General features: G+C 50.3%; 10 protein-coding genes across 10 annotated transcripts; 4 read left to right on the top strand and 6 right to left on the bottom strand.

Annotated features, from left to right (window-relative positions):
• Positions 1–895: 895 nt before the first annotated feature.
• HOO65_030080 (asparaginase) lies at positions 896–2,528 on the bottom strand (the record flags this gene model as incomplete). The annotated part of the gene is made up of 2 exons (XM_071002116.1): positions 896–2,265; positions 2,333–2,528. The coding sequence occupies 2 exons, from the start codon at positions 2,526–2,528 to the stop codon at positions 896–898; spliced, it is 1,566 nt and encodes a 521-aa protein (XP_070859759.1).
• A 1,348-nt stretch (positions 2,529–3,876) lies between these two features.
• Positions 3,877–4,475, top strand: HOO65_030079 (DNA-directed RNA polymerase II subunit RPB11; the record flags this gene model as incomplete). Its single annotated transcript, XM_071002409.1, has 4 exons — positions 3,877–3,893; positions 3,999–4,057; positions 4,146–4,238; positions 4,294–4,475. 4 exons carry the CDS (start codon positions 3,877–3,879, stop codon positions 4,473–4,475), a joined length of 351 nt encoding a protein of 116 aa, XP_070859758.1.
• Positions 4,476–4,848: 373 nt separating this feature from the next.
• Positions 4,849–5,459, bottom strand: HOO65_030078 (U6 snRNA-associated Sm-like protein LSm5; the record flags this gene model as incomplete). The annotated part of the gene is made up of 6 exons (XM_071002407.1): positions 4,849–4,890; positions 4,957–5,020; positions 5,084–5,111; positions 5,183–5,248; positions 5,295–5,351; positions 5,435–5,459. The coding sequence occupies 6 exons, from the start codon at positions 5,457–5,459 to the stop codon at positions 4,849–4,851; spliced, it is 282 nt and encodes a 93-aa protein (XP_070859757.1).
• Positions 5,460–6,420: 961 nt separating this feature from the next.
• On the top strand, positions 6,421–8,879 carry HOO65_030077 (ribonuclease H-like protein; the record flags this gene model as incomplete). The annotated part of the gene is made up of 2 exons (XM_071001928.1): positions 6,421–7,348; positions 7,411–8,879. The coding sequence occupies 2 exons, from the start codon at positions 6,421–6,423 to the stop codon at positions 8,877–8,879; spliced, it is 2,397 nt and encodes a 798-aa protein (XP_070859756.1).
• Positions 8,880–9,104: 225 nt separating this feature from the next.
• HOO65_030076 (Vacuolar protein sorting-associated protein 68) lies at positions 9,105–9,998 on the bottom strand (the record flags this gene model as incomplete). Its single annotated transcript, XM_071002333.1, has 4 exons — positions 9,105–9,147; positions 9,248–9,307; positions 9,430–9,782; positions 9,906–9,998. 4 exons carry the CDS (start codon positions 9,996–9,998, stop codon positions 9,105–9,107), a joined length of 549 nt encoding a protein of 182 aa, XP_070859755.1.
• Positions 9,999–10,432: 434 nt separating this feature from the next.
• HOO65_030075 (Sec8 exocyst complex component specific domain-containing protein) lies at positions 10,433–14,557 on the top strand (the record flags this gene model as incomplete). Its single annotated transcript, XM_071001786.1, has 3 exons — positions 10,433–10,440; positions 10,694–13,834; positions 13,918–14,557. 3 exons carry the CDS (start codon positions 10,433–10,435, stop codon positions 14,555–14,557), a joined length of 3,789 nt encoding a protein of 1,262 aa, XP_070859754.1.
• A 233-nt stretch (positions 14,558–14,790) lies between these two features.
• HOO65_030074 (Ribosome biogenesis protein YTM1) lies at positions 14,791–16,275 on the bottom strand (the record flags this gene model as incomplete). The annotated part of the gene is made up of 2 exons (XM_071002167.1): positions 14,791–16,100; positions 16,179–16,275. 2 exons carry the CDS (start codon positions 16,273–16,275, stop codon positions 14,791–14,793), a joined length of 1,407 nt encoding a protein of 468 aa, XP_070859753.1.
• A 574-nt stretch (positions 16,276–16,849) lies between these two features.
• Positions 16,850–18,329, bottom strand: HOO65_030073 (ZIP Zinc transporter; the record flags this gene model as incomplete). The annotated part of the gene is made up of 3 exons (XM_071002169.1): positions 16,850–17,032; positions 17,100–18,038; positions 18,156–18,329. The coding sequence occupies 3 exons, from the start codon at positions 18,327–18,329 to the stop codon at positions 16,850–16,852; spliced, it is 1,296 nt and encodes a 431-aa protein (XP_070859752.1).
• Positions 18,330–20,227: 1,898 nt separating this feature from the next.
• HOO65_030072 (putative gas1-like protein) lies at positions 20,228–21,617 on the top strand (the record flags this gene model as incomplete). The annotated part of the gene is made up of 3 exons (XM_071002199.1): positions 20,228–20,345; positions 20,402–20,809; positions 20,878–21,617. 3 exons carry the CDS (start codon positions 20,228–20,230, stop codon positions 21,615–21,617), a joined length of 1,266 nt encoding a protein of 421 aa, XP_070859751.1.
• Positions 21,618–22,799: 1,182 nt separating this feature from the next.
• HOO65_030071 (S-adenosylmethionine synthase) lies at positions 22,800–24,107 on the bottom strand (the record flags this gene model as incomplete). Its single annotated transcript, XM_071002226.1, has 3 exons — positions 22,800–23,261; positions 23,350–24,015; positions 24,084–24,107. 3 exons carry the CDS (start codon positions 24,105–24,107, stop codon positions 22,800–22,802), a joined length of 1,152 nt encoding a protein of 383 aa, XP_070859750.1.
• Between the last annotated feature and the right edge of the window lie 603 nt (positions 24,108–24,710).

Here is a 24,710-nt window from a genome sequence, read left to right as displayed (position 1 = left end):
CGAGAGCCAGGGCTGGTGTTTGGCCGAGTATCAGGAAAAAGGGTGCCTTTCCTCACTCCCGTTCATTCTCGTTCTCGCTGTTTCGCGCTCTCTGCATCTGCAAAAGTTAAAGGAAATATTGGATGTCCCACAAGAACAAGGGGGGCTTTGACGGCATATCGTCATGTTTTATGGCCCAGCGTTGTTGGCGTGGCGTGGCGTAGCGTTGCATAGTGGCATAGCGTAGCATAACCTGGTGATTCTTGTTGGCTCTCGTTAGTTTTCACAATTGGTGCGTGCACTCAGACAAACACTGACAACCAATCAACCCACCAAAGTGAATAATAATAGGAACAGAGTGTGAACGGAGGTCCTGAAAATACCAAGATTCCATTTGCTGTAACCAATGCTAGTCGCCAGTATCGACTACCAAGCACGCTAGTTGGACAATGCACACGAAACGTGCGTAAGCGCGCGCTGTAGGTGTATTGTACTGTGCACTCGACGTATTTACCATGTGAATACCCTCTTTAGTATAGCCATGAGCCATGGATTGGGCTGCCTATTGGGAGTATCCGGGGGTAGCAATTCTCGTGTCTCTTGGCCGGGCTGTCCAAGGAGGGCTCCGAACCTAGCCGGCCACCATTGAAATGTAAGAGAAGAGCAGAGAGATGGAGAGAGGACGAGCAAGCGAGAGAGAGGGAGAGAGAGAGAGAGAGCGAGAGGGAGAAGGAAGGGGGCAAAGGAAAAAAGACCAGTGTTTTTTTCTTTCTTTTATTTTTCAAGAAACTTGATATATATCCATTAACGCCGAGTGCCGTTTTGCTCCATCTTTTCTCTCCGGATTTGATTCCCTACAACAGCTTGCCATAAGCTCCATTCATAGTATTGTAAACAATCGCCATCCATCATCCATCTACATGTCCTCGACCGTTGGTGGCGGTGCCGGGCTTTCCCACAGATGTGCTCCAGCTTCACGTAGGAGATTGGCTGCTGCCACATTGCCCGAGTTCAGTGCTACAAACAGCGCTGTGTTGTTGGCTCGGTTGCGTGTATGCACGTTGCCACCGCGGACTAGAATGAGCCTAAGAATCTCGACATTTGTGCAGACTGCCGCTAGATGCACAGCTGTGTTGCCCGCATAGTCCGACTTTTTTAGCATTTCAACCTCGTCTCCGTCTAGAATTTCTGTTACCGTGCGCAGGTCGTTGTTGCGGATGGCATAGCCTAAAGCCGTAAACTCATTGTCAGTCGTGCTAAGGCGTGCTACGGCCGAGTCAATGTTTCCTGCTGGGTGCTCAAACACAGGGGCAAATTTCTCGGTCATCTCGCCACGAATAGACTGGGCCATGCGCTTGCTAACTTCAGCGGAAGTGATCCCGGGAATTGCAAGCAGGTATGATAGCTTGGTCAGCGCAGCTTCGATGGTCAGATCAAGGCCGAAGATGACACCGGCTCGTCCAAGTTGCGTTCCCGGACCGTAAACAGGAGACACAAACCCCGAGGGACATTGCGATACATTCACAATGACGATGCCACGTTCCACTCCCTCGCGAATAACGCGAGTGAAGCTTCCATCAATACCGTGAGGGGCGTTTCCCATTCCGAAGGAGGCCAAGATCAAACCACGAAGGCCAGGCGTCCGAAGAACCGAATCAACCATTTCTGGGCGGATACCGGGGAAAACCCAAAGCAATGTCACGTTTGCTGTGTCCATTGACTTGGTGATCTGGAACTCAGCAATGCGCTTTGGTCTTTGGATCAACCCCCAGTTGACGTCAACACCTAGCCCGTTGATCTTGGCAAGCGGCTCGCAGTTAAGACTCTCAAAGGCATTGTAGTTGGTTGCAGATGACTTGGTAGTTCTATTGCCACGGAAAAGTTTGTGGTTGAAGAACAGGCATACCTCGGGAATCACAAAAGTGCCCGCAATTATCAATGACCCAAGAAGATTGTCGACTGCATCGGACTGCAAGGCGAAGATAGAAGCCTGCGATCCAGTAAGAATTACAGGCTTTCCAAGATTAGACAACATAAAGGAGAGGGCGGAGGCAGAATAGGCGAGGGAGTCTGTTCCGTGAAGGATGACAAACCCATCATACAGGTGATAGTTGTCTTTAATAGTCTGGGCGATTTCTCCCCAGCCTTCGGCGGAGATAGAGCTAGAATCCAACAGTGGGGAGAATTCTAGCAAACTGTACCGCACGTGACGGGAGTAGGCCGTAGGCGGGGTACGTAGAGAAAGAAGCGAGATATCCTTGCCATCCTTGACGGCCTTCAATGAGACTGTTGGTCGTGTGTTTGTGAGTATGCTAGTTTCAAATTTCATCTTGTCAAGTGAGCGTAGGCTTACCAGCAGGCTTCGACATGTCATTGAAGCTAGGTCTCGGGGCCATGGCCTTCTCGAGGAAGCCACCCATAGGCAGCAATCCATCGACAGACGGTTGCATGCAAATAGTGCCGCCAGTGCCGATAATCAGAACCCGGGACTCGGGGATTGAAGAGTCCGCATTGACTTCGTTGACCGGGGGGATTGGCGGAGCAGACATTTTGCTGTTGAGGGGTTGTCTTTGGCGCTGATGCTGATTTGATATTCAAATGAGCTGGAACGGGAGTGAAAGAAAATTAGATTTTTTTTTCTAATTTTTTTTTTTAGCTTATGATAGCGGGGTGTTAGCTAAGTTGTGCAACCAGCCGGTTGAATAGACAAAATCAGGCAAAGGGCTAACTAAAAAGGCTGCCACAGTGAAAAATTAGAGCAATCAAAAGATTTCAAGGAAGAATAAACAGAAGGACAAATAAAGGCGAAAAACCTCGGCACTGAATGGACGACAAGACAGTGACGAAGATTGCCGGTGTCTTGACTTTTTGGGCCATCGAGTAAGAGGAGTCCCGATGAAAATTTGATGTCCCATGCATTTGCGCTTTACCCTTCACTGCAATTCTGCAATTCACATAGGTCATACTTTGCTCTATCGAGCCAAGCAAGCATGGATACCGGCTTCCTTCAAGATGAGTTCTAGCTGTTGAGGTGTCACTAATTACGTTATCGGCGCAAAATAGACGACGAGGCCAAGCAAAAAAAAAAAGCAAAGCCGTATTTGAAAAGCTGGAGGCCAGGAATAGAAATTTGGAGAAGGCAAACTGTTATTTGTATCGTCGAGAAGTTCCCCTCGCCATGGCTTAAATGGGTTAAGCAGCGGAAAATCCTGCCAGACAGACAAGATATATGCAAGGGTTCAGGGATTGTTGTTTGCGTTTTGAGGGTCTAGGGCTCTCTGCGCTTGGGACAGAAAGCTACGAACGGCGATGTTGAGATGGAAATGGGAAAGTTGGATCTAGAGGGTGCGAAAAAAAAAGAAGAAAATAAGGACAAGAAGAGACGAAGAAGTTTGATTTTTTTTCCTATTTTTTTTTTTTCAAATTTTTTCACGAGACAAACGGACGCTGGCTTAGATGGAAGGTGTGTGAAATGAAGTTCTTTGTCAAACCCTAGCACAAAATACTTAATTACATAAGCGGTTCTTCTCGAGGCTGAAGGTGCAAGGCTGAAGATGCTTTCGTAACTCCCATCTTTGGTGCTTTTTTCTCGACCACAGGCTGCCAACGCATTTTTATTCCTTCTTACGCGACTAGATATTTTCTGCTACTTTACTGCGAGCTATCCTATGCTGCTATAACACTGTATATATGCTTTATATATGCGCTACAAGCATTCAAGTCTTTGCCCTGCTGTGACCTCGTCTTTCTCCCCCTCGTTTCCTCTGCTGCTTGTATCGGGTTTAAAACCCTAATCCAAAAAACGTTGACACGACTCCAAGGATCGTGTCGCCCATCGCAAGCTTGTTGTGACTAGACTGCTTCGTTAAGACAGAATTTACGTCCGAATAAATCAAAATGAACGCTCCCGACCGGTAAGTTTACTTTTACAAGAATGCGGCGTCTTCAGACTGGCGTTAAGATAAGCCTGTGGCCGCCCGTGTGACCAATGCTACCTTTACTGACCAAAACTGCAATAGGACTGAACTCTTCCTCCTGGGTGAGGGCGAGAAAAAAGTTGAAGAGAAGCCTTTTGCCGGTGAGAAAAAAAGAACTAAATAAACGACTGACGCAAGCCCAAACTCTAACGCAGTGTGTATAATGGCTAGGCCTGCCTCATTGCTCAGACTTTGTTCTGTACAAGGAAGACCACACGCTGGGAAATCTGATTTCTGAGCACCTCAAAAAGCATAAGAATGTGATGATGGCTGGCTACAAGAGTAGGTATTTTTGTTTTCTACGTGGCTATACCTGCCGCTAACACAGTCTGTGCAGTCAGCCACCCCAACGTCCCCGAGTTGTTTATTCGCATCCAGACGGATGGTAGCATCTCACCACGCGAGGTTCTTATGGAGATTATCAAGAACCTGATGCGCGACTTGTCGACATTTAGCAACGAGTTTACGCGGGAGTGGGAGCTGCGCCGTATGGTTTCAGCTGGCGACAATTTGCACTAGAAGGGCTTTAGGCAGTGCTTTTGTCAGATGGAAAGGAAAGGAAGATAAGGATGTTATTGGAGTGGAGACGTTGAGAGAAAGGTTCAGAGGTCGAGACTACGAAAGATGTTTGCGAATGTATTTTGAAAGAACGGCGTTTTAGGGTTCTGTTTATTGCAAGTGTTTTCCCGTTTACATGTGCTAGGAGGTGGTTACGTGAGAAGCAGAGAGAGAACAGAGTGAATGAGAATGAGTGGCTCTTATTTGCATCCCACTCAGCCGCGGGCCGCGGATTGTACACGATATAGCCCCAAGGAGAGAGAAGATGATGTGGGCTATTAGTAACATGGATGGTTTATTTTGTGAGTTTATATTGGCTTTGTGTCTAGCCTCATTACGCGGCTGCGGCAACGGGGCCCTCACCACCGGGTATCAACTGTGTTATGTGTGATTAGAAAGAGAGGAAAAAAGAAGGAGAAAGCGAGGTTGGCAGAGAGCTTACCATGCAGACATTGTTGCCATTGAGCAGGAGCTTGGGAAGCTTGGTCTGGTTGCCAGAATAGTCACTGATAGAAGTTGTTAGCTTGTCATGAGGGTAGCAAGAGGTAGCCTGGAGAAGTATAACATACAACTCGATCACGTCCTCGAGGACCATATCTATACAAGAGGGTACAAGACCGGGTTAGAATTCCTGTGCTAGCGCAAAGAGAGGACGGGAATAGACTTACTAACGTAGTCATCAAAGCCCATGAGTGTGCCGGCGAACTCTGCAGAAAGACGGAGGGCTGTGTCAGCTGGTGGAGTGACTATGACTATGCAGATGAACGGAGAAAGACAAACCCTTATCGCCCTTCATTATGACCCAAATGCGAGAGCCAACGCACTTGTCGATGAGTTCTGTTGAACAAGTGTTAGAGGGGTCGGTCGCTATAGCAAGAGAAGGGAGGGAGGGACTATTTGAGGCGAGATTTGTAGCATACCAAGAGGAAGAAGCTGAGACGCCATTGCAAAAAGAGAGAATGCGTGAAGAAGAGAAAAGAAAAGAGTGGCTTGGGGCAAGTTGGAGCCGGCAGTTGATAGCAGTATTAGAAGAACCGTGTACATATAGTATAATGACGTCTCGCAAGCCAAGCTTTACCAGAAGGCCAAGCGGCCCCACACGTGATTGGTAAAGAGGGCAGGAGTTAAGTAATGGCAGCTGCCAACAGGTGTCAGGACTGCCAGAAGCTGCCAGCAGCTTGGTGAAATTCTTAGGCGACAAGACTCAGGCAGAAGCCTCAGAACGAAGGCAGCAAGCAAGCAGGGCAGAAGAGGCAAATAAATACTCAGGACAGGAGAAGGACAGGAATAAAGACAAAGAAGCCCTGGCACGGAATAAGAAGAAGAGAAACAAAGGCGGCGATCATCCTTCCCTTGTCTGCGGCCGGCCTTCTGTGTGTGTTTATGCTTGGCCTTGACTTTATTTTCCGGATCTTCCTAGCACCTCTTGTCAGAACCCTGGCTGCTTGGTCTATCCCTCTTTCTCTGCGTCTTGCTTTCATATCCTATCCTATCTACATCAATACCGAGCTTGATAATCCTCTATGAGACCCGGGAGCCATAGCCAATCGTGATGATGGCTTTTGGTAGAGGCAACACAAATGCACGTGTAAGACTTTCGGCTAGCGTTGGTACTGGTGTTGGTCCTGGCCCTAGCGGGATACATCGGGGCAACCATAGTCACTACTTGCACAGCACCCCTCGGTTACGGGCAGCTTTGCCAGGGACACAGCGTACTATGGCGAATACAACCGGTCTGTCTTTGTCCGTGCTATTACAAGCGCAGGGGTCACCGTCCTCATCACAATGTGACAACTTTCGTTCAGGGCAAAGGGTTGCTCACCATATGCTTCCCGCCTCTCACACATCTTTGGGATCCAACAAAAGGCCAGGTCGGAGCTCTTCCCCTCAAGGGGCCTTGGCACCTATGCCTGTTTCTACGCCAATTTATCGGGGCTGGACTCCGGACCGGGGCATCCGCTTTGCTAGCTCTTCTCGGTCTCTGACTTCCTCCACGTCGGATCAGGAGGTCGACAGCTCTATTATCGCTTCTTATTGCCTGCCTACCTCTGAAACTGAATCGGTCGCTGATGGAAACAAAGACCACCTTTCATGTCAAGAGTTGCTGTCTCCTTCCCAGCCTGGAGATACTGTCAGAGAGACAGCCCGCACTATTCCCTCTGATGCTAGCTCTCATGCAGCTCCAGTGTCATCTCTTCCCTTCAATATACCTGAAGATATCTTTCTCCAGGCCAAGAACGCGCCGCATTTATCTGAGGGCTCTTATTGGAGCTACTCCCTTTACCGGGGACCTCTTAGTACCGATGGTGAGCCTAGAAAGGTCAACGTCCACTACTGTCGTAGCAGGCATACCATGGACCGAGTAGTTAAGAACTACTTTCTGGATGAGCCTGTCATTGGCCTTGATTTGGAATGGGTGGCTGAGTCGTCGCGATATGATGGCGTTCGCAAGAACATCTCGCTTATCCAAATAGCCAGCCCAAGCCGCATCGCCCTGTTCCACGTTGCTCTATTCAATGATGCGGACGACGACCTTGCGTCTCCATCACTGCGCAGCATATTGGAAGACGACAATGTAATAAAGTGTGGTGTTGCGATTAAGGCTGACAGTACACGTCTTCGTACCTATATGAACATTGACGTCAAGGGCGTCTTGGAACTCAGCAATCTTTACAAGGTCGTCAAGTATGTCCCTACTGGCGAGTATAACTTGATCAATAGGAAGCTTGTAAGACTGGCAGACCAGGTTGAAGAGCATCTGAAACTGCCTCTTTTCAAGGGAGAGGTGAGGACAGGAGACTGGTCTGAGCCTTTGACGATGCCACAGATTATTTGTAAGTATTCGCGCTATTATTATGTTAATGCTTCTGCTGCGCCCATTCTAATGCAACGATAGACTCTGCCTCTGACGCCTATGCTGGTCTCCAGCTCTATCAAATTTACGAAGACAAACGGCTGGCCATGTCGCCTGTTCCTCCACGGCCTCATTTTGCCGAGTGTGGGCTGCCTATCCCTCTGCCTGATGGAGCGGTTGTCAAAAAGGTCAAGCGTAGTCGCAAGGCTTCCGCAACTGCTGTTAAAGATGCCATTGCTACTGAGGCGAGTGATTCTGCGGCTGAAAACATCACATCGAGGACACCGAAGATGGTGCTACATGCTGAGGCTGGCGAAGACTTTATGGTTACCCAGGTAGAAGCCATAATGCACAAACCTTCTGAGGGGACACTTGAACATCAGGAACTGCCAACTGAAGATGGGGTTGAGACTGCGGCTAGCCTTTATAACCCTGTGGAGACGCTGCAAGACGAGATTCAAGAACAAGAGCAAGAGGAGGAAGAACAGCTTCGGGAAAACGTGAGCAATGACAAGCCCATAATCGAAGACAAAGATGTGAATCTCGAAGCACTGTCAATGGTGTTCGACATCAACAAGCTTGCGGAAGCTCTCAAGGACTCGGTGAAATTTGAGGTCGACGAGGAACCACGTGTGACTTTTGATGAGAACCGCCGCCAAGGAATCATCGACCAAGCCACTGAATTTGCGAAGAAATATCGCGACGAGCACGACCCCGAGTTCAGACTGCCTTTTCTGCGGGCTTACTATCTGTGGCATCACCAGGGCTTCCGCCCTGATGAGGCGGCTAAGATTCTTCGTGAGCCGCCACTAGCTAATGTTACGATATGCAGCTACATCATGGAAGCCATAAGAACCGGGAATCTTACGTACGACAAACAGAGACTATCCAAAGAAGTTGTCATTGGTCTTTCAGCCTGGCACCGGCATGTGCGCTATAAGAGCATTTTGCCACCAGAGGTGGTTGATTTAGACAAGGAAGGCTTCCAGATGAAGGGGCTCGTTTTGCGACGAGCTCTAGAGCGGGCTATGAAGATGCTGCCTCCTGAGGATAAACAGCTGGAGAACATATCAAGTTCAGAGGCTATGCCATTGACTAAGGCCGAGGCAAAGCCGACGACAAGCGGACAACAAAAAAAGCAGCCAGTTGAGCTTGCAGAAACCCAAATTCCAGAGGAATTATTTGAAAGCTTCTGTGAAGAAGAGCCCTTTCCTAAAGATTTGGAAATGCATGTAGAGCTAATGGGGTCTGAAGACAAGCCTCGTGAGTATGAGGCGAATGAAGCTGACTTGGTGCCTGGAAATATGGCGTATATGGATGAGTACAGCCATCTCTACGTGGATGAGATTCCAGAGCCTTTGATGCTGGAGCAAGGGGGAGGAGAGCAGAAAGAGCAGGAAGTAAGTCAAGATGAGAAGAATGGGGCCGAGGCGAAAAAGGCTACGGCAACGTCTTCAAATGCTAAAGAGACGGACTTTATCTATTACAGTCATATCCGGCCAATGGAGTGAGCAAGGGTGGTTATGATGACAAAGGAGGGAACTGGACAGTTGTGTGGACGCGATGTAAGATATGCACTTATGAAGTAACACGGAAGGAAGGGGGCATGGAAGGGAACACACAAGAAGCGCAATACATTGGAGATGGCAAAGTTGAAGGCCATGAGACAAGACGAGACAGGATGAGAAGAAGAATGATTCATGATACCAGGCAGCGTGATAGTAATACAAAGAAGATCACATGGCCATTCCCCCTATGTAGAGAAAGACGTCCTCGCAACTGGCAGAATAGTAGCATGCATACAAAATAGGGCGACTGGTCTATGGCATGAAGCAGCAAACGGAGGGAGCAGACGAGGCTCGAGAAACAAAAGGCTCACAGAGCGAGATTGTACGAGTACTCATCTTCCATATTTTGGCTGACCCAGAGCACGACACAGCTATAGTGGAGGAGAGAAGAGGAGACGAGACGAGAGATTAGTATGCGAGCGAATAGAAGACCAGGATAGATGAACAGGGGAGACAAAGTCAAGAGAGGAAGGGCAGATAGATGGATACACACCTTAGGCCTACTAGCGCATTTGATACAACATTTTCAATGCCCATATTCAGAGCCGGCATAGACACGTCAGCCACGATGTATTTGAGCACAAACACTGTTACACCGCCCGCCATGCCGCCAGCTAGAGCAGCAAAGCCGAGAAATAGCACCACACGGGCCTGCCAGGCGACCTCTCCGGAGTAGCCAAAGTCGGCACTGAGGCGCTGTTTTTCGACCGAGTTTATAATGAGCATGCCGATGCTGCTGAAAATGAGAGGTAGCCAGTCGGCAAAGGAGACATGAATGTCAGTGGCGTTACGGGCTGACTTAGACCAGACGGCCGAGTCCAGCATGATGTAGAAGGCGAGGGAGAACTACGGAGAGGGGGAGAAGGGTTAGCAACTGGGCAAGCAAGAGATACAAGACTCAACCAAGCCCAGATCTGCAGAGACTCTGGGCTAAGGAGTGCCTGGACAAGACGGAGGACAAAGACGTACCAAGCCGCCAGCGCCGTAAACTCCGGCATTCCGGGCCCACATGCTGTTGAGCCATTCGGGACGGCGGAATTTCCAAAGGCGATCAGAGTCCATGGTGTGTATGCGCGGGGATATGCTGGGTAAGGATCTTAGTGTGGGTATGATGTATGGGCAGGAGGGGAGCCAATCGATAGTGACAAGAGCCTTGCGCTGGAGGAATCGGCAAGCAGCAGGGCTGGTGACGTAGTTTGGCGATAGTTTCGCGCAAGGCGGAGAAAAAAGAGAATCGAGGAGGAAGTTAGACGAGGCTGAGCGCGAATGAAGCAGAAAAGTCGAAGATAGGTGAGACAAATACAAGCACTTGTGCGTGTGCAACAATTAGAAAACAAATAGGAAACAAGCAGGAGACAAAGCGCTCTCTGACTGTGCTTTTGGGTCGTAGAAACAGGCTGAGCTTGAGCGTCTTGAGGGTCAAAGCAGGGATGGAATCACAGCTAAAAGCTCAAGGCTGCCAGGCCAGCCCTTGAGTGACAGCTGTCAGAAGCTACATGTACAGGTGCCATCAGCTGCCACAACCAAGACCGTGCTGGCAGCTCCGCCTCAAGCGCCCAAGCTCTTGGTCATATCGAATGGCCATCAAACGCACACGGACATCGCTTTGCGTGCTCTGCTTTTACTTGCGAGACTTGTTGATTTTTTCGCATTATCATGTGACGAATAGCTAGCGTGCCTTTTACATTTATTTTGTTTGCTCTACTACACTTTCTTGGCCGCCTCCTCTCTGTCCTGTCACTCTGCTCTGCTATTAGCCTTTGTGCTTCTCACTCCCCCCCCCCCCCCCCCCACCATGTCGGCCGATCGACGATATGCCCCCCAAACGGACGGCCAACGCAGCGAACAAATGGCTACGGAAACTTTGGCCCTGCACCTAATCTACAACAGCAACAACAGCAACAGCCACAACGTGATCCAAACCCCCTGCCAAACGACTACGACGCATACGGCGACGGCTATGGGGGCAGTAATGGCAACGGCGCACCGCCGCCACGAGGTCGGCCTATGGGCGAGAGACCGGCATTACGGCCGTCACCAAGTTCCAATATGACTAGCATGAGCAATGACGGTGGGGTGGACATGAGAGCTGGTAACATGGGCTATCGCAATGGAAGCGTGGGCGGAGGATCGGAAAGCTCCGGGACGGCTATTAGCATGCGCTCTGCCCGCGAGCGTTTCGACTCACCGGGCCGCGTCTCTCTAGGCAACAGATCTCGCTCGCCACAACCCGGCTCACAAGCACCGGCATCCCAAGCAGCACCGCCACCGTCACAGCCTACGATGCGCTCAATGCCAAGTCGAAACAGGCTCAACGAACGCCTCAACGCCCGTGATGCTTCGCCAAGCCAGCCCTCTCTACACCACCAATCCTCCCGATTGCTGCAACAACACCAGCAGCAGCAACAACAACAGCAACAATACCAGTATCAACAAGATTCGGCAGCTGTCGAGCAGCGCAGAGCGCCTGAGAGCAACGCCGAAAGAGAAATCATCCAAGTCCTTGAGCATATTCGCAAGGAATGGCCTGCCCTATGCACGAGCGACTGCGTGCCTGTGCAGTTGGCTCTGCAGCTTCTAGACAACAGCTCTGTTGGCCGTGCCCACGAATACCGCAACTTTCAGCACACTTATATGATGCTCCAAAACTCGCTCAAGGGCGTTGTCCATGAACACCACCAGGGCTTCAACAGCTCTATTGGTACCTTCCACCAAATCCAAAACAGCATTCAGGAATCACAGATGAAGGTAGCCGGCCTCAAAGAGACCCTATTAGCCACTAAGACTAGCCTCTGCAACCCAGACTCCGAGCTGAAGAAGCTCTCGGTCACTTCACAAATGTATGATGGCCTGATTGTGGTCCTCGATGAGCTGGAAGACCTGCGCTTGGTCCCAGATCAGCTCGAAGCCCGTATTTCGGAAAAGCGGTTTTTGACAGCAGTCGAGGTTCTCCAGACAGCGCTCAGGAAACTACGCAAGCCAGAGCTGGATGATATTGGTGCTCTGGGCGAGCTACGAAGCTACCTGGCTAATCAAGAAACAGCCCTTATGGATATTCTAGTAGAGGAACTGCACGAGCATCTCTATCTCAAGTCACCATACTGCCAAGAGCGTTGGCAAAGCATCGCCAAAAACCACGGCACCGAAGCCTTCGCCAATGGCGGCTCCAACCCTCCCCCATTTGAACAGCTTCTCGACAATATGGACTTTGAGAAGGCCGCTACAGAAGACCTAGCCAAGAATCCCGAGGCCGATACATTCGAATACGTTGGACTTCTGGTCGAGGCTTTGAACAAGCTGGGACGCTTACAAAACGCCGTAGAGAATTTGAAGCAGCGATTACCTGTCGAGCTGTTCCAAATTGCTAACGAGACCATCAATGAAGTCGATCAGCGCCATCCTAGCTCTCTCCGAGGTGGCTCTGGAGGCTCTGGCTCTGGTTCGAGCGGCGGCAGTGGTGGCAATGATGGTGGCAGTGGTAATGGCAGTGGCATTGGTGGGGGCAGCAGCGGCAGTAACGGTCTTGGAATTTACGGCAGCAGGGAAACACAACTGCGTGCTGATGTCATCTACGATCTCTTGTGGACGTTGTACGGAAAGTTTGAGGCCATTGCTGAGGGCCACAGAGTCTTCCACGAGTCGATCAAGGCACTAATTCGTCGTGAGGGCGCTGGTAACAACAGCGCGTTGCTCGGCAGCTTCAAAGAACTGTGGAACCTGTACCAAAACGAAATTCGGACTCTGCTCAACTACTATGTCACCAGCCATGCTGATGTATATCAGTTCAGCACATCGCCGAATCCTGGTGCGGGCAGCGGCAAGGTTGATGGCATAAGAGATCATTTATTCCGGTTTAGCGATACAGACGCTAAGGGTATTGAGCTAGCTACTGAAATGGAAGCTCTCGACCTAATTATCCAGGCAGCCGTACCCGGCCTTACGGGGCGCGAGAAGGACGAAAAGAAGTCAGCGCTGGGTCTTCGCAGTGCGCAAAAATCTACTGGTCTCGGGTTTGGAGACCGCCATGGCACTGGTACCTACAAGAGCCTGGTGGATCCCAGCGTCTTCAATATGAGCCTGCTTCTACCACCTACACTAGTCTTCCTCCAGCGTCTCAAGGGCATTGTCCCTCCAGGCTCTGATCTTGCCACGTCAACGTTGACGTCGTTTCTTGACAACTTCCTGGTCAATGTGTTCCAGCCGCAACTTGACGAGACGCTGGCCAAACTCACGGACACCGTTTTCAACGAGCCAGACTCGTTCCAGCAGGACCAAAACTGGTCCATGGTGGCCAAGAAGCCGATATTCAAAGGCACCAGCTCGTTCTTCACCATTGTCACAGCCTTTTGCCGCATGCTGGGCACCATCCCCCATGACCAGGCCCTCAGCTCGCTTCTTGTATCGCAAATGATGCGCTACTATGACTGCGTTTTTACGTGGTTCAAGGGTCTCGTCACCAAGACAGCTCAAGCCCAGGACTCATCCAATGCACCCTTGCCGGACGATGATATCAGGAATCTGCGTATATGTGCGCGCTTTGCTTTATCAGAGAGCGAAATAAATGACGTCATGCATAGCCGCTGGACAGGCGATCTCAACGACCCCGTGTTGCTTGAGAAGGAGACGTATCTGCTAGTAGCCCATGTGGCAAAACAGGGGCTTGAATTAAGCGACATTATCCAGGACAAAGACACAATCTCATCTCTGTGCCTAATCTACACCAGTATGAAGTGGCTGGCCATCAAGAGCCAGGGGCTACGCCATATCACCCACCAGGAAACAGACACATCGCAAAACAGCCTGCCTCGTGCTACAAGCCAACGCTGGTCGCTCATGCATGACAAGACGCCCGATGAGGGTGGCCCGGTTTATCTACCGCTAACCCAAGATACTGTACAGTAAGGCTGGTCTATATTTCCCCCTGTTCGCTGCCGTCGTTTTTATGCCTTACATATTATCAACTAACATTGCCCATCTTCAGAACCTTTGATCGCATTGTCAAGTCCTACCAGGAGCTTGCTAGTACTGCGCTTCGTACGCTTCACATGGAGATCCGCTGCCAGATCATGCACTCTCTAAACATGGTCCTGTCGCCCACAACGACACCCTATATTCTCGACCAGGATATTCTTGAGCCTGACGCGCAGATTCTCAAGCTTAACAATAACCTTGTTTCCTATGACGAGGCTGTCTCGCGATTCCTCCATACCCGGGAAGCCCAGTATATCCGCTCCGGCCTAGGCCGTCTCATCAGTAACATTATCGTGACCAATGCGTCGATAGCGTCGCCGATGAACATGCAGGGCTGTGGTCGCATGCAGCTCAACATCCTAGTGCTACAACAGAATCTCAAGAACATTGAGGATGGCGTCGACCTGAAGCGCGCGACAAGCTACTTCGGCATGTTCAGCCAGGGAGGTGACAAGATCCTCGAGGCCGCACACAACATGAAAAGTCTGCCTGACGAGGCACCAGACAAATTCACCCACGAAGAACTAAAGAAGCTGCTAGAATTATGCTATAGCGAGCAGTTGTCAGATCCCGAGCGTGGAGTAGCAGCAGCAGCTAGGAGACAGATGGATGATAAGATGCAGAACCTGGATGAGATTATGCGGCAGTAATACGAGACCAGGACAAGAAGGATAATGAGAGAAAAGGGGAAGCGCAAATAAACGAGCAATATATGATATACATGCCCTTGAAACTCAAACCCGAAAACAATATATGATGTCCTGGACGACAGCAAGAAAAAAAAGCAAGTACATAAAGTCAATTCAACGCCCCAACACCATAATTGAGCTTTTTTTCTCCTCCTTCCTCCTGAATGTATGCATACGACACCCCAGCCCACCTCCTACTCAGCCTTGTCCAAAGACAGATCGCCAGCCGTGTTAAGCTGCACCTTCTTATCCTCACCACCAGAAGCCAAGCCCCATGCATCGTCCCATGCCAGTGCCAACACCTTGGCCCCCTCGCCAGCCTCGGGAAGCTTCTTGCCCTTGAGCCACTCGCGAGGGATCGTGAAAATAGGCTCCGAGACACTGCCGCCGCCCTCCTCACGCGATCCGGGTCTTACACTGCGGAGATCCCAGATCTTTACCGTACCATCCCACGACGCTGAGGCTAGGGCATAGTCCTTGCCGGGGGCTGCTGCTACAGCCGATACCATGTTAGTATGGCCACGCAGCGTCAGCACATTAGGCGCCGCAGTGCTCTCACGGGGATCAAGTAGCGAGATGTGGCGTGCCGACGATCCAGCAGCCAGGAGGGGCGACGATACACCTAGTGCACCTACACATAGTAGCGGATGCAATGTAGTCAGCGACGATACCGTGCGGCCCGTCGTTAGGTCCAGTGTCAGTAGTGTCTTGTCGCGAGAAACCGAATATGCTACTGTATTGTCGCCCGGGTGGAAGATGGCCTGCATGGCTGGGTCGCTGTGGACTGAGAGCATGGCCAGCGCGCCACGTTGCGCCACAGTAACACTGCTCTTGAGCCTTTTAGCTGGAGCCGAAGCACGCTCAGCCTCCCAAGCCGGTGCTTGGTCCTTACTGGCAACAAACAGGCCGATGCAGCCGTCGCTGCCTGCCGTCAAGATGCGCTTTGTCTTGGAGTCCACAGCCAGGCGGTTGATCTGCTTAGTGTGGCCGTGCAGCTCCAGCACAGGCTTGAGTTTGCCACCCTCACTAAAGCCGTCAGTTGCCTCGCTGTAGTCCCACACTATCACAGTGCTGTCAATTCCGGCACTAGCAATGCGCTTGCCGCTCAGCCAGCGGGCAGTGTTGATGCGCTTGGCATGGCCGCCAGCTGAGGCACCGGCCGACGTACCTAGGACAGAGCCCGACTTGTCCCACACACGCAGAAGGCGGTCGTACGAAGCAGAAAGGAGCCGCTCGCTGCCAGCACGCGAGCCAGACGACCAAAGGTCAATGTCGCTGATCCAGTCGTCGTGCTCGTAGCTAGCTTCGTAGACAGGTGGCAGGAGCGAGGGCACATATTGCAGGGTGATGGTGGTTTCGGGAGAGAGACCGTGTGTGGTCAGATGCTCGGCGAGAGACGATCGCAGAAAGGCGCCATTGACGAGGAAGTCGAGGGGGATCGGCGTGGAACTGTTGAGCATAGACTCGGAGTTGACGATCCGTGACAAGCCATAGCGTTTGATATCTAGACAAGGAAAAGAGGTGCGGTTAGATTTGGCAGCTCAGCAAGACAAGTCCTTGACTATCAAACTAGCAAACTCACCGGCAGGAACCAGCAGCTGGCGCTTTTCTTCCGGCAGCTCAATGTCGGCATGTGTAGTGGTGAACAGCACCTTGACCTGAGCCTGCGAAGGGTCCATGGTTGGCGTGTGAGTATTAGGGTTTGTATACGGCGTGTATGGGAAAGAACGACGAGGTAAGACAAAGCAATGGGAGAAGAGCAACGGCAGTAAATCTATAGAGCCCCCAAAAAATGCACAAAAAAGAAATCCAAGTTGATGCTGTGGCGAAGATTCAGGGAAATAAAAAACAAGAGAGAGGCTTTAGCGAGCTTGTCGTTTCATCGAGCCTCGTTCGAAAAAAAAGTTGTTATCAGAAAATTTTGGCCTGACGATAAGGCAGCCTTGCAGGGTAGGTGGGGCATTCTAGGTGCTTCGAAAGTAGCCAATTATAGGGCTGTATTGTATGCAAGGCTGAAGGATGATCCACGCGTGACGGTAGCTCAAATTCACGCTTATGGTGTGGTGAAAACTTAGCATGTGAAAGCAAGCGACATCAATGCCATGTACCCTCATAGGAAACCTGCTGGCCCAGGTAATCACGGCAAAGTCGATTTGATTTATTGTCTATAAAAGGGACTAACGTGCCTCTATGCTGACGCCTTTATATACCTGCTTAATATCTCAAGAGAAATATGCACGTGTTTCCACCTCGTTACTCCCACGAAATGTACAACATGATGCCAGCGCCCAAAGCAACAGCTGAAAACTGGCCCAGGGTCTTCTTGATCTCGGCGCTCTTGTTACTTCCTGTCTCAAGCAGTTCGGGGATAACTGAGACCGTGCCGACGTATAGGAACGTGCCTGCAGTGAATGGCAGCAAAAGATCGCCCATAGACTAGAGAAGTAGTTAGGTGTTAGTAACGGGAGGTATGGAAGAGGAAATATAGGACAGAGTGACTCACTAGACTGGTGCCCCAGATACCGCCATTGCGAGGCATGCCATGCTCATCAACGTCTCCTACGCTAAGCTCCTGAATAGCAATACCGATAGCAGTACCCAGGAATGCACCAATGGCTGTGACAAACTGAGCGCCCATAGCCGCACGCTTGGAGAAGCCCGACTGGATCAGCAGGGCGAAATCGCCAACCTCATGTGGGATTTCGTGCAGGAAGACAGCCAGCATCGTGCTTGCGCCGACTGTCGGGGACGCATAGAAACTGGCACTCATGGCTAGACCGTCGGTGATGTTGTGGGTGAAGTCGGCGATGAGATTTAGGTAGCCGCCCAGCTTAACGCTAGGGTTCAGCTGCTTCTCCTCGGCATTTGCTAGCTTCTCAGTGGACTTCTGCGAAGAGGCCTTGCCTTTGCGCTGTGCCATGCCGTCGGCCTTCAAGTCTGTCGCAGAGGTGATTCCCGAGTCGCATTGCTTCGCCTGGACATGCGTGTCCTCGTGGCTATGGCTATGGCCGTGGTCATGGGAGTGGCCCTGTCCGCCAGTCGCAATTCTCAAGCCCTTATCCATAGCTACAAAGGTCATGAAGCCTGCCAGGATAGCAACGCCCAGCAGGAGATTGCGGTTAGGCTCAACCAGTACCAAGCGCACCTTGTCTGGCTCATCCTCGCCAAGGAAGATTTCAGGAAGCAGATGAAACAGTGTATCGCCCATCAGACCTCCCACAGCAAAGGCTACCATGATGGTCAGCGAATCTGGGTCGATGTTGGGCGGACAGAGCGCAAGCAGGAAGTTGGGAGGGCCAGAAATATAGAGTGTCGCGAGAAGTGAGTTGACGGCAGGGCTACCGGGGAACAGGTAGGCGAATGCAGTCTTCATCGCGGAAGCCTGGGAATCCTCGAGAGTAGCGGCCTTGGCGTCTGAGAGTTGCTGAACGACATCGCACCGCTGCAGGAACGAAAAGTTCGACATGTCAGTAATTGAGGGACATGTCTATGGTGACAGGCCGAGGGAAGCAAGGGGCCAGGAAGTCTCCTTCCCAAAGCAAAAAAGCAGACAGCTCACCTGTAGTCTTTCCTCCAACACCTCCAGGCTCATAGATGCCAGATCATGGCCTGCAACAAACTCCCTTTCGGCCACCTTCGGAGAAGTTTCAGTAGCTTTTGCAAACAGCACAAACGCACCAATGACGAGTAGTGCCAGCGCAAACACCCGCAAGCGAGGTGTCGGGGTGGTCATGGTTTCAGGACACTTCACCCTAAAGAGACCTAGAACAGGAGAGAGGACAAGGATTTGGGTGACAAAATGGAAGAAAAGGGAAAGCAAAAGGGTTAGAGATGGCCGCGCGCTAGCCCAGAGTCGATGGAGAATAAAAATAAATAGCTAAGCTAGTTAATTATATGGGCGGATTCGATGAGGAGAAGTCCGTAAATAAGGATAAAAGATCGTGGCGCTTGCTTGTTGCTGTCCATTTGTCGCAAGTTGCTCGTAGCAGATTACATGAGCCTTCAGGTAGCCAGGCTTGGCTAAGACTAGGGTTAGCTTAGGCGGTGAAGTAACAGCCCCACTTTCATTATTTCGCTAGTAGCTAACAACTTTGTTACCGAAGAAAACAGACCGTCGCGTCGGGCGACTTTATTGTTATTTCTCACATCGTTCGTAAGTCATTTCTAAATACTTTCCGCCTTATTTTTTCGCAATTCAGATCATCAAACATTACTCTAAAAATTTAGGCCGAATATGTACTTACTCAAGTAGTAGATAAGAGTAGAGCAGTCAGAAGTAATCGCCACATATCTAAGACATATCCTGGCATCATACTTGAGCTGGAGGCTATCGTCCATCTTCATCCCAAGCTCATACAATAGTGTCATGTAAACTCAGTGGGAATCAACGGGCTGACAACGTGCAAGCCCGTAGCATAATATGTGTATTATAGCGAGCACTTAACTTTTATTGGTCAATCAATACCTTGGGAGAAGAGTGGGACCTCTCGTGTAACATGGCCTACAACGTCAAACTAGCTTGCCTGTTCACGTGACTATGAAACAGTTGATCAAACAAAGTTAGAGACCCCCATTTGGTCACGACCCAACGTTTTCGGCTGTTTACATTTCGGCTGAATGGAAGTTCTATTGGAGAGCCGACGGGCTTCTTATTCGGCTCTCCTTGTTTTCAGTTGTGTAGCAAAAGTCTCTTTGCTCCTATCAGGACGTGACGTGCGGAAGGACGATCAAGCACTACAGGGGTGTTCTGCTGTAGGAAACAAAACCATTCTGAAGCTTTAGCCTTGTTTCTAGCGCTTCGCCTAAGCCTTTGACAAATGTTTTTTCTTTTTGTTGGGGGGAGAAAAAAAGATTTTGGGTCTAGCTTGGTGGCGCCACAGGCGAGCAAGATATTCCAAAAGCGGAAAAAAATGAAGGGGGAGAGACAAAGTGCCAAACGCCCAGACCCTTTCTGGTTAATGTCTACCTAGGAAGATGGGGGCGGCTCCTGTCTGAACAAGCTTCTTTTGATGTATCCCTTATTTGTGGCTTGTGGCCTTCAGATGTTACAGGGTTAGCTTTGTAGGCGTGTGACAATGCAACCAAGCCATGCCTTTGTTTCTAAGTCTCCTGGGACGCCATGTCTCTCTTTGAGCCTCATGAGATCACAGCCTGGGAATAGCCATGTAGCGCAGCAAGCACCTCTTCTGGATAGATCAGACACGATGCTCTGTTGCTCCTGCAGCTGAGACACTTGGGGCATCAGTAGAGCCGAAATCACCGACGTTTAGTCGGCCCGGGATAGAGCAAGCTCTTGTATATAATGAGCGGTGGTCCTCTCTGACAGACTGTCTCTATTCTTGCTTTTCCTCCTCACCCATTCTTTCACAGTCTGATCTGTATAAGTTTCTTCCTTGCTTTCTCTTCCCTCTTCCTTTTTTCTCTTCTCTTCTTCGGTCCTGGTTGGCCTTTTTTATTCGTTTCTATTATACTGGCAGGTTCAGATTTCTTAATAACTATTTTCTTTTATTTTATTATTTTTTTTATTGTTCTTTTTTCTCTTTATCTTGATTTGATAATCCTCCCTTCATCCAATATCCCTCCTCTGCATCTATCACCCGCGTTTTTTCATATTTAAAGCTAGCTGCCACAATGGTTTACATAACCAAGGTTGCTCTTCTTTCGGCCTTCGCAGCTCTTGCCAGCGCCCATACCGTTATCCTGGCCGCTAATGGTATAGAAGGCTCACCTACCTCGGTTGGATTCAAGGGTAAGATTACTACTCCTCTTTTGTTTCAGTATCCATTTCCTAACGTACCAAACTAGTCGAGCCCTCAATTGCTCGTAACTGCACGGGCATCAAGCCTTGCCAGCAAGATGCTACTCTTATTCGTGACGCTGAGATCTCCGCCAACCTTGTGAACGAGTGTGGTCGCACTCAGCTGGCTGGCAACATTGACATTGGCGAGGCCACTGAGAATGCAATTGCAGCCAAAGCCGTCACCCAAGCCAACCCTGGAGACAAGGTTACCGTGACTATTCACCAAGTCAATTCTGACGGAGCCGGCCCTTATGTGTGTGATATGGACATGACCTCCAACACGCTAGGTGTTTCGGGCCAGACGCCCTTGGTTGTTGAGAATAATGTCCCTGGAACCAATGGTTTCTCGCAAGCAAAGACGCAACAGTTCAACATCACTGTGACGATGCCCGATAATATGGACTGCACTGGAGGTAAGCGCTGCCAAGAGTTTCTCTCCCTTGTTTAAACCTACATTCTAATCTTTGTCTGCTCTCTATAGCTTCCACTGGTAACATCTGCACTGTCCGCTGTCGCAACAATGCTCTTGCTGGTCCTTTCGGCGGCTGCTTCCCCGTGCAGCAACCAGGAAAAACAGGAACAAACTCTGCCAAGACAATCGGCACAGCCAGCGATCTAAAAACGATTGAGGAGCAGGTCTTGTCCTCTCAAAAGGATCTGCCTGCCTCTATCCAGGCTAACAAGGATGCTGGCAGCAATGGTGCTGTCGAAGATGTCGCCGTCCTTAACACTCTTCTTGCGTCTTTCCCTAGTTCTTCTTTCCCTGTGCAGACTCCTGCTCCTGGCGGTGTTGATAACGCTGCCACACCCGCCACACCCACTAATACTCCTGCCCCAAACACTGGCAATGGCGGTAACGGTGGCAATGGCGGCAACACTGGCACTGGCGGCAACACTGGCACTGGCGGTAACACTGGCACTGGCGGTAACGGTGGCACTGGCGGTAACGGTGGCAGAGGCCGCAACAGAGGTGCTGGTCGGGGCGCCGGTGGTGCCGCTGGTACCGGTGGTGGTGCCGCTGGTACTGGTGGTGGTGCCGCTGGTACTGGTGGTGGTGCTGCTGGTACTGGTGGTGGTGCTGCTGGTACTGGTGGTGGTGCCGCTGGTACCGGTGGCAACGGTGGTCGTGGCGGTCGTGGCGGTAACAATGGTGCCAAGACTCGCCGGTCTGGGGGTCTCCGTTGGGCTCGTCGGGCCATTTCCATGAAACTCGGGGCATAAACCTAACGTCCCGGCCTTCCATGGTTATTTATCTTGTCTGGTTTTGTGCGTCCCCAAGTCCTAAAATAAACAACGAAAAAAATAGCTTATATATCCGGGAGAAGACTACGAGATAACAGGAAAATGGGAGTGGATAGATGGTGGTTGGACGAGCGGTCGCATAGGAAGTCGTGGTGTTGGCATGCGGGAGACAAGACGAGGCTGGTCCGCGGTTGATTTGATTGAGCTATTTTTATATTTCATTTGTTATGTTTAATGCCAGAGTTTCAAAGCCTACCTTGGACTTTTTGACAGTCTTGTTTGTCAGTAGCATAATGGGTCTTCACGATAGAAAGGGGTTTATCAAAAGATTTGCCTTCGTAAACGAGGCTCCTTTCCGTTCAAAATCAACATCAAGTCAGCAAGAGCAAAGGTGTTGAGAATGCAATTCTTCGTGTTAAATAAGAAAGATATCTCCAAAGTATGATAAAAATAGCAACAGTCGAGTAGGTCTATGTAGTAGCAGTTCTCGCTGTGTAAGGGTATCGTCTAGAAAGAGAAAACGCCGATGTTGAAGTTCGTTCAGTCTCCTCTCATGGATTGGAGAAAGCTGTGTAGGTTGAAATAGATGAAGAACAAGGTGAAAAAAAAGTATGAAGAAAAAAAAAAAGACCAAAAGGCAAAGGAAAGGTGGAATAGTCTATCAGGAAACCTTTCCGCAAGCCTTTGCTTTACCCAAGGACAAGAAGAGAAAAATGAAGAATCGCAATGTAAAAGCAAAAAAAATATAGCAGAAACCAAGAGGGACCCCAGAAATGAAAAAGCAAAATGTCCCCCATACCCAATTTATATTGGTCTCGTTGAGATAACCGTTACGCCATATGTATTGCCGAACCAGGAAGTCGGGACGGCAAGTGGAAAATAGGACAAAAAGATCGTGTCGTCTAATCGTAGAAGCGTGTGAGAAGCACTGTTGAATGTGTGTCTCCATGAGTGGTAAAATGAAAAGTGGAAAAGAAATGAAAAAGAAAAAAAAACAAAACAGAGAAGATGAAGCGGTGTGCTGTACCCTCCAAAGCGAATTGCATGATTTTATGGCTTTTTTTTGTTTGTTTTTGGCGCTTTCAAGCAGGGAATAGATCTCAGACTAGCGTCTGCTGAAAGGGCTTCCAACGTTTAGAAGCAGACTCCCTGGGAATTTGCTTAGAACTTGAGAGCCTTAGGCTTCTCCCAAGAGAAGCTCTGGTTGGTACCAAAGTGGCCGTTCTTGGCGGTCTGCAGGTAGATTGGCTTGGCCAGATCCAGCTCCTTGACAATGACACCAGGGCGCAGGTCAAAGTTGTCACGGATGATCTTGACCAGCTCATCAGAGGACTTCTGCGAAGTACCGTAAGTGTCGACGTGAATGGACAGGGGCTCAGCAACACCAATAGCATAGGACAGCTGAACCAGAGCACGGCGAGCCAGGCCAGCAGCGACCAGAGACTTGGCAATCCAGCGGCCAACGTAGGCGGCGGAACGGTCAACCTTGGAGAAGTCCTTGCCGGAGAATGCACCACCTCCATGGGCACCCCAGCCACCGTAGGTGTCGACAATGATCTTGCGACCAGTAAGACCGGCGTCACCCTGGGGACCACCGATGATGAACAGGCCAGAGGGTTGGATCTATGGGGTGGTTAGATACAGCTCATCCAACAAGGCTTTGTATAGAATAGGAACAAAGCAGCAGAAAAGAGTCAGGATTTCAACTTACGTGGTAGATTGTGTTGTCGTCCAGATACTTGGCAGGAATGGTCTTCTTGATGATCTTCTCAAGGATCTCCTTGCGGAGCTCCTCGGTGGTGATGTCGGGAGAATGCTGGGCAGAAACGACGACGGTGTGAACACGCTGAGGAACCACAGCGCCGTTGTCGTGCTTGTACTCAACAGTGACCTGAGTCTTGGTGTCGGGACGCAGCCAAGGGAGGGAGCCATCCCGGCGGGCAGTAGACATGGCAGCGTTCAGCTTGTGGGCCAGCTGCAGGGTAAGGGGGAAGAGCTCAGGGGTCTCGTCAGTGGCATATCCGAACATGATACCCTGATCACCGGCACCCAGCTTCTCGAGGGCATCGTCAAGGTGGAGACCCTGGGCGATATCAGGAGACTGCTGCTCAATGGCAACCAGAAGGTTGCAAGTCTTGTAGTCAAAGCCCTTGGACGAGTCATCGTAGCCGATGTCGCGGATGGCGTCACGGACAACCTTCTGGTAATCCAGCTTGGCCTTGGTGCTAATCTCACCGAAAACCATGATCATGCCAGTCTTGGTGGCAGTTTCGCAAGCAACCTTTGAGAGGGGATCCTCGGCCAAGCAGGCATCGAGGATGGCATCGGAGACCTGGTCGGCGATCTTGTCGGGGTGACCCTCACCGACAGACTCGGACTGCGCAACGTGGAGAATTTGGGATTAGAAAGAGTCCATGAAGAAGGGGGGTATGGGGTAGAGCTTACAGTGAAAAGGAAAGTGCCAGACATTGTGAATGATTAAAAAGGGGAGGGGGGGCAATAAAGAAGAAAAATAAATCCAATCAAGGAGTTGAGAGAGTTTCTCCGGACGAGTAGAGAAACGGAATTAAGGGGGAGAATATCTACAGCAGGAGTTGGCCGAGTTAGTGGACGGGTTACCCCTAGAGCTCAACAGCAGAGGTCGAGCAAAGAACAAACGATAAATGGCAGGGTTGTAAGGCGTGTGGGAGGTATGGTTTTTGGGGCAATGCGGCGTACGAACCTTTTAGGAGGCGGAGAGAAGAGGGTAGAATGAAGTGCAAAAGGAGAATATGGGGATGAAAGAGGTAGAGGTAAAAAAAAAAGGAAGAGAAAGAGAAGAAAGAAAGAAACTGAGAACAGGAGGGGACCGCGGATTAAAAAGAAGTGCTGAGGGCCCTTGACAGGGAAGGAGCTAGCTCTGCCGGCAGGCGCAGAAATTGCATTTGGATTTCTTCGTGCTACGCATTTCCGCGTAGTTGTGCACTTGTACAAATGTACACGAGCTACGCAAGTATATTGTCTATGAGTCTAGGCGGAATAGGTACTTTGCTTGTGTTCCTCCTTTTTTTGGGGCTCTTTCCTCGTCTCGTC

Source organism: Ceratocystis lukuohia (assembly GCF_044167205.1).
Source record: "Ceratocystis lukuohia strain C4212 chromosome Unknown Supercontig3_pilon, whole genome shotgun sequence".
Lineage (NCBI taxonomy): Eukaryota > Fungi > Ascomycota > Sordariomycetes > Microascales > Ceratocystidaceae > Ceratocystis > Ceratocystis lukuohia.
The sequence above is the reverse complement of the archived record's forward strand: the minus strand, read 5'-3'. Positions and strand labels throughout refer to the sequence as shown.